Consider the following 8,073-nt stretch of genomic DNA (forward strand, 5'->3'; position numbering starts at 1 on the left):
ACCTTCAGATTCTTGGGCTTCAGCTCAGCCAGCACCTGCAAGAGGGGGAGGAGAAAAGCCAGTTCAACAGAGAGAAACTGCAACAGACATTGAAACAAGACTCCTGTGGCACAGCAGTGTGATCCATTCCTGGTTTTACTACAAGTCTAATAAGACACACCTGCGCTTGTTACCTATAAACTGGGGCTAATCAAGTGTGTAGTAAAACCAGGACTGGGCAAAACTGCTGTGCAATAAGAGTCCTATTCCAATTGCTGTGGCTGCAAGACAGAGAACCATAAACAGTAATAACACCACCACTAGTTGAAAGGATTTAAATGTGGGTTACTAGGTTACAAACATTTCAACATATGTATTAACAGATGCGAGTGTGTGCGTCAAGACATCCACATTGTCAAGTCTGTGTCCGTTTTGTACTGCAGGACACGAGTAATGCAATGGATCGGCCCATGGCAGAGATTCTCAGCTACTTTAAATCCAATATGGAATGCTGGAGAAGTATTTGAATAATGAATAAATGCATCCACCACACCGACACACACAGGCTAGTCTACACCTGGAAGAATCAGACCCCCACACACACACCGGCTTGTTTATACCTGGAAGAATCCCGCCACAGCTGCAGAGCCGCACTTATCCCGGTGCATTCCAGCCATAAACCCCCCGGCCTTAATGTCGGCTCCGCCCGTATCGTAGGTGATCCCCTGGGGAGAAAGGAAAGGTCTTGAGAAGTGCAAGAATGGGAACAGAGAACTTCCTTTAACCTGGTCACTGCGCTTCAACACGGCTCTTTAAAAAGTATTCCATGCAAGGTTTTTACTTTGAAAATGAATAGCTAGTTGAGGCACCTTTGGTAATAACCTCTGTTAAAACGATTAGGATATTTGTCACAGAGTTTGCTTTTGACATGATTCTTCAGTGATTTTTCACCATTCTGCAATGTCAAATTGTTCCTGTTCATTCAAATGCCAAGGAATTTGAATAATTCTTGTGCACAGCCTTCAACTCATACCAAAGCTTCTCACTCTGATTTAGATTGGGCCTTTGACTCTGCCATTCCAGAATCTTGTTCTTATTTACCCATTCTGCAGTAGATTTTGATGTGCGTTTTGGATCGTTGTGTTGGAATGTCCAGTTGGGCTTTAAACCAAGTTTTATAGCGGAGGGTTTCAGGTGATTGGCCAGTATCTTTTGGTATGCTATGGAATCCATTTGAACATGTATTGGAACTAATTTTCCTGTGCCATTAGAGGAAAAACAGCCCCATAGAAGGATATTACCACCTCCATGCTTGACAGTAGCTATGGTGTTGTTTTCTTTGTAAGCTTCACCAGACTTTCTCCAAACATTACTATCACCGTGACCAAATAGCTTGATTTTTATTTCATTACTCCTCAAAACCTTTGACCAGAACTCGTATCCATCATTCAAATGCCATTTTGCAAACTTTAAGCAATTGTCCTTGTGACATTTTCCTAAGAGCGGCTTTTTCCTTGGCCTATGACCATTGAGATCTTCACCATGCAATACTCGACCTGTGGTTGAAATGGAAACCCCAGTCCGACTTGCAGCCTATTCACTTTGAATATCTTTGGCAGTCAATCTCGGATTGTTATTAACCTTTTTCAATTCTTCTACTTGTTCTTGGTGAAAGAACCTTCTTTCTTCCAGACCGAGGGAGCGTTGTGACAGGACCATGAGTCTTGTACTTCTTAATAGAAACAATTGAAATTGGGATACTCAAATGCTTGGAAATCTTCTTGTATCCTTCTCCAGATTTATGACAATAAATAATTTTCTGCCTAAGGTCTTCAGATAGCTCTTTACTTTTCCCTCATATTGACTTATTGGTAATGACAGCAATCATCCTATGCCTAACCCTTTTATACTCAAAAAGAATGTTCACCTACAATCCTGCATTTTCTAGAATTGGCTTCTGCACTGTCATATTGAAATTTCTAGCACCTTAGACAATACGATCATATCATGAAATGGGTATGAATACTTTTGAACTAGCATTTTGAAGGCTGCAAAAGAATTGCTGAAATAAACTGTACACATCTATTTCTTGTAGCTTTTCTTTATCCACAAAATAAATGTTTCCTAGAAAAGCTTTTTCCAAAAATGTATATAATGTACACACACACTTCTTGTGTGTATTAGCCAAAAAGGCTGCAGTGTGTATAGCAGCCTGTTTGTAAGCAGTAAAGGCTGCAGTGTGTATAGCAGCCTGTCTGTAAGCAGTAAAGCAGCCTCCTGATTCAGTCACATGGCTCTCACCTTTCCCACCAGCAGCAGGGTCTGATCGATGGGCCCCTCTCCAGTGTACTCCAGTTTGATTACTCTGGCCTGGTGACGAGGCACAGCTACAGGAGAGACCACAACAAATCATTGAAGCAAGAGCGTCGGTGACAGCACAGCACCAAGGAAGGGTGACACGCAGACACAGACCTGCTTAAAGAAGTCTCCATTCATCCCCACACTGACTCTCCTAACCAAGGAAGTTTCATCACCTCTGGATCTCATGGAAGTGTGACAGACTGAGGCACTTTCTTCTAATACCCTTCATATCATGTAAAAAGTCTCCTCAGAAAGTTTGATCACATTTGGAGAAGTGGTGCCCCTGTCTGTCCGCATTGCCACTGCAGTGCCCCTATTTGCCTGTGTGTCCGTCTGCCCATTTCTCCGTCTGCCTCTCTCACCGTTGGCACAGCGGTTCACGGCTGCCAGGCAGGGGTACTCCTCCTCCAGCTGCTTGACGTCACTCACAACGCTCACCTGGAGAGGTCAAAGCAAGAAGACTAAAGCAAGGAGACAAATCGATTCTGCCAAATCCTTCATCAGTGCAGTCACCTGACCAACATCCATGGGCTAGGGGAGGGGGACCCACCCCCCCCCTCAAAAAAACCAAAACATTTTTCTAATCCTTCCATACAGTAAAATATTACAAACGGCTGAAAAAAGTTGACATTTTTCTTAATTTTTTTTTCCCCAATTTACTGTCATTGCTTTATATAGGGAAAAAGTGGCATCCTCATGCAAGGTCATAATGAATTTGCATCTTCACCCAAGTCCCCATGTAAAGACTAGGAGAGGTTTGCCACACATGAAAGGGTTAAATGAATACAGATGAATAGTGGTGATATTATATGTGAACCTCCCATTTTATCACATGGGATTTATACAGTACAAGCCGCTCAACCCAACTCAAAGATATTGAGTGATCGATGCTCCCTTTACTGCCTGTTTCGGGGACTCACCTTGATGGGGGTGTTGTTGAAGAGCTCCTCAACGTACTGCGCTACCAGGGGGGCTGCCATCCTCTCTGGGTCTGAGCCGCCGATATCCCGACACACCACCCTGGGGGCACCGGGGGGGGGGGTCACATACATATATTAGGGATGCGCCGATACTAGTACAAACTGCTTTTAAGAATCTATCGCCGATTTCAAAACAAGAGCTGTCCTTCCCTCACCTTTACAATAGAGTACCAAACCGATGCTGATTAAAGTTCCATACCGACTTTTAAAAGCCGATTGGAAGATTGTTTCTCTCCTCTGGGGCGCTGGCATTTTCCCTGCTTAACCAAGGCCGTAAAGTGACAGCTTTTGTTTTGAAATAAACACATTGAATGGATTTAATGCACACCTGTCGATAAATACTTTTGAAAGGCAACAGCACACCACATACATATATCAGACATTTAAACAAAACTCAAATAAAACCAGCGTTTTGGGTATATTTTCCACCCATTCCCTCACCGGCCGCTCTCCAGCGCGTAGGCCAGACGCTTGATCATCATGCCCTCCTCCTCCCCTGGAACCCAGAACCCCAGGACATCCACCTTGTGAGACTTCTCTGGGTAAGCCTCACGCACCTCCAGCGGCTGGGGGGGGGGGGGAGAGAAGGGAGAGAAAAGAGGGGAGAGATTAGACGTAATGGTGTAACATCTCTAGACACATTCTGGTCGAAAAATAAAACCACAAAATGTCACACACAAAAATTACAACAGTCAATTCGAAAGCAAGCCACAATTTGAAGCATCTTGGTATCAGACAGAATACCACAATCAGTGCACAGGTCGATGAGCCACGGTAGCAGACAACTTATACTACATAATTACACACAATGACGGAAATAAGATGCCCCCATTGCACAGCAGTGTGATCCATTCCTAAGAGTTTAATACAACACACCTGAGCCTGTTACCTGCATACTGGGGCTAAGCAAGTTTGTATTAAAACCTGGAGTAGGTAAAACTGCTACGCAACTGGAGTCACCATCCCTTTCTGGAAGTCCCTGGACGCTCCTCTTCTCTGTCTGCACTCACCACATATAGAGCATGCAGTGCTCCCAGCACAGACACCAGAGTGCTCTCCTTGAAGGTGCTGTGTGGGGGACACACCAGCAGGGGGCTCTGCATCCCTGATTTCAGAGCTCTGAAACAAGACGAGGCAAGCGTCAATCCCTGAAAAAGCACAGACTCTACGATCACACCGACAGAGAGAGACAGGCTATACGATCAGAGAGAAACTGGAATTAGCAGTGACTGACTACAAAAACTCATATTGCAACTAGGAGAGGGGAAAACTACATCAGGGATAAGACTCCTATTGCATTGCAGTTTGCTCCATTCCTGGTTTCATTAGGAGTTTAATAAGACACATCTGAGCTGGTCTCTCTGTACAGCAAGTGCTGAAAACTGTTCTGCATTCTTCAGATAAAAGACAGAACTTAAAACCATTTCCAATTCCCCTTTTAACCAACTTCAATCACTTCTACGACACATGCTTTGAGCAAACAGCTACACAACTTCAACACAGGATTTCACAATTACAACACATATATCAAATCAATTCAGCGGTTCAACAGGTGCTGACGAAGCCAGCCTCGTAAAAGGAATTGGAACGGATTATAAGGGACGGGGAAACGAAATGGATTTGAAGGACGAAGCGAGCCCGCTCCTGCTTAGGCGCTCCCATGGAAACGCAAGCGGTTCCCGCACCTCTTCATCCCAGCGACGGCCGCGTCGGTGAATCTCCTCACGTCATCGTAATCGCGGTCCAGGGGTCCGGTCGGAGCAAACACCTGCACGGACACCAGGCTTTATTAACACTGAACCTCAGCGATTGTGCTGTACAGCAGCTACGATTATAAGAGACTCTGCACAGCACAGCGGTACACAAACTGGGGGGCAGACAAGTGTTTGCTTTCTTTTGCTTTTTTTTTTTCAACTTGCTGTAAAATCGTGCAAACAGGCACATATCACGCGAGTGTGCTTATACAGTGCGTGGGCTTGTAGAGTTGGAGAAAGCAAAATGATAGAACCCATAAGAAATCCAATTACCTTAACAGTCTTTTTTCAATGTTACAACTTACCTTGCTGGTAACTTACCTTACCCTCATCTTCAGCCATGGGGGCGCGTACATCCATAGACAGGTACACAGGCTTGTACATAAAACTGCATTACCTAAGTCTTTGTCTTGCTCAGCACTCCTGACTGCAGACTCACCAATCTGTCCCCTGAAACGCCCGGGACCTTCAGCAGGACCACCTCGCTGTGCACAGCAGCATCTACCTGTGAACACAGCGCACAGCGAAGAGGAGTCACCACTGTGAACACACAGCACGGTGTAGAGGAGTCACCACTGTGAACACAGCAGTGTAGAGGGGTCACCACTGTGAACACAGCACAGAGGAGTCACCACTCTGCAACACCAGCTCACAAAAAATTCAGTTTGTTTTTCAGTCCATGCACATTGCTTTATAGGTCACTCAAATGTGTAGAAAGAGTGTTTCTACCTTTTGGCAAAGTTAGAATTTAAAAGACGAGATCTGGCATCGCACCGGGTTAAAGAAATCTGCTTTAGCAGATCTTTGAGATGCACTTTCATGGTCATGACACTCAACGAAGGGGAGCTGTGAACCCCAGGGCTGTGTGAAGGGTTAGTGGGAGTTTCGATCCCTGCTTCAGCACCGTTGCATGCACTGTGGCTCTGATACTGTAAACTACATGAGGTAGAGAGGAGAGGAGAGCCCACCTGTTTGTATTCCTTGAGAGGGGCCAGCAGGGACTGGAGTGAAGCAGGGAGCTTCTCTATGCAGTCTGTCACCAAGACTATCCCATCAAACCTGCAGCAAGAGACTCTGTCAATAACGGCACCAAGTATGAAATAATGATCTTGAAAATGTTAGAGGTTTTAAACTCCTAGTAAAACCAGGAATGGATCAAACGGCTCTGCAGTGGGCATCTTATTTCCACGCCTGCGTTATCTAAAATATGTGAATGGTAGATGCTGGGCTTCACATTGGTACAGTAGTAGCTGCTCTATACAGGGTGGGGTTGTGTATAATAAGTATTCACCATCTGCGCCATGTACACGACAGTGTTGTATGCAGTCTTACACATTCATATTGTGGCCATTGCTTTTAGACTCTAATAGAGTGAACGTTATGGGTAGAGCTGCACAAACCTATTATTGGAACCAAGCTCTCCGCAGAAACAGCTGCTCGGGTTTGAGATGATCACTGCTTTTCTTGGCTCTGTGGAGCAGAGCGATCCACACAAACCCAGGCAGCTGCTTCTTCACTCTGAACGGTGAATCAACGCCATAATAATCTGTTTGTGTAGCGCTAGCTGTGGGTTATATCTCCTGATAGTGCATTTTTCACCTCTGAAGGGTCTGGTGTATGATAAGGATAAATACAGGATATATATGGTGTTAAAGGCTGCTTCGAAATGCTCTGTGTAACTTAAAATCAAACTCACTTCTTATCTGTGAGGTCTGTGGCAAAATCAACTGGAAACCTGAAGAGAAAAAGGGGGGGGGGGGATAAATGACATTTACATATTTATAAACAAACACCATTTATTGTAAAATTGCAGTGAAAAATGATCTAGGATGAAGAGGAAGGACAGGACTAGCAATTCTTGCTGACAAGTCCATTTGTGGAGCAGGCTTGGACTGTGCACCAATGCAAAGTGCTTTACTCAGCAGCTGCACAAGAACGGAAGAATTACTGATTAGCAAGAGTCAAGAGTCACCATTTCTCACTTCCTTATTCTGGTCTGTCTTTACTGGTACTATTGTTTTTTTTTATTCTATGCTGCTGCAGAGAGTCACAGAACTCCATATGCAACGCAAGGGGTTTATCGGGCGTGTTCTCCTGCTACACCCTGGGTCCCTCCTTACTGTGGAAGAGTTTACTGAAGCATCACTGTAGATTAAAGTCCAGCCAAAACCGCTGCTTTCAATAACGCACCCTGCACCGTGGCGGGCTTCAGGCATCTTCCAGGGCCATCGCAATCTCCCGAGCATGCTTGGGATGAGCTTGAACACTGCATTTCACGTCTCAAGCTTGCACCATTCGCATGAATATTGACACAATACTGTAACACGTTAGTAGTGCATAGATTCATTTTAGTAACAAACGCATTAATTTACTCAAGGTCTCTAGTAATACTACGTACTAGTTTACCTGCATTATCAGGTGGTCTAAGATTAGTGAATATCACGGTCCGTGACCATTTTCCTAGTTTATAACAGGTACATACCTCCCAGAAAAATAAATTCCGGTAAAACACCCAAAACAACGTTAAGGGGGCCGGGAGCGCGAACCTACTATCGCTAACGTGTCTGATGGTTTCTTATTCGCCTGTTTCTTTTTCAGACTTTTGATCTGCTCCAAACTGAATGCCTGGCTTTGCATGCAAGGGGTTAAACCATGTTGAGCTCCTAATTTCTCTGTATATTAGAGGGGCGGCGTCTAATTAATTTCTTTTTTGCTCAGCCCAACACTGATTTCAGGGTCACACCCGCTTGTACACGTGTAATTTTAGTTTAATTACTGTAAATGAAAATTTGACCTCTACACCAGCCTCACGTTTTACATTAGAGCGACGACGTTCTAGACAAAGATGACGTCTCTGCGAGTTTTGTTCAGCATAGCTAAGAAAATACAAATGCATAATAAAAAAGATAGGAATAATAAGTCCTCACCTTACAAACTCCATTCTCACTTCCGTGAATCTACAAAGTCAGCTGACAATGCGAGCCCGGGGCTCAGTTTGC

The 8,073-nt window shown here is 44.6% G+C and overlaps 1 protein-coding gene across 1 annotated transcript in view; it reads right to left on the reverse strand.

Moving 5' to 3' along the window:
• The window catches only part of LOC121302187 (putative aminopeptidase W07G4.4), an 8,680-nt gene extending 607 nt beyond the window's left edge, over nucleotides 1-8,073 (reverse strand). Inside the window, exons 1-12 of the mRNA XM_041232004.1 lie at nucleotides 8,002-8,073; nucleotides 6,771-6,809; nucleotides 6,043-6,133; nucleotides 5,514-5,579; nucleotides 5,006-5,088; nucleotides 4,331-4,439; nucleotides 3,762-3,886; nucleotides 3,261-3,360; nucleotides 2,703-2,778; nucleotides 2,281-2,366; nucleotides 600-704; nucleotides 3-35 (exon numbers count right to left, since the gene is read on the reverse strand). Coding sequence (XP_041087938.1) covers nucleotides 3-35; nucleotides 600-704; nucleotides 2,281-2,366; nucleotides 2,703-2,778; nucleotides 3,261-3,360; nucleotides 3,762-3,886; nucleotides 4,331-4,439; nucleotides 5,006-5,088; nucleotides 5,514-5,579; nucleotides 6,043-6,133; nucleotides 6,771-6,809; nucleotides 8,002-8,015 — 927 coding nt within the window. The 5' untranslated portion in view covers nucleotides 8,016-8,073. The remainder of the gene's footprint in view (nucleotides 1-2; nucleotides 36-599; nucleotides 705-2,280; nucleotides 2,367-2,702; nucleotides 2,779-3,260; nucleotides 3,361-3,761; nucleotides 3,887-4,330; nucleotides 4,440-5,005; nucleotides 5,089-5,513; nucleotides 5,580-6,042; nucleotides 6,134-6,770; nucleotides 6,810-8,001) is intronic.

Source organism: Polyodon spathula, chromosome 29 (assembly GCF_017654505.1).
Source record: "Polyodon spathula isolate WHYD16114869_AA chromosome 29, ASM1765450v1, whole genome shotgun sequence".
NCBI lineage: Eukaryota > Metazoa > Chordata > Actinopteri > Acipenseriformes > Polyodontidae > Polyodon > Polyodon spathula.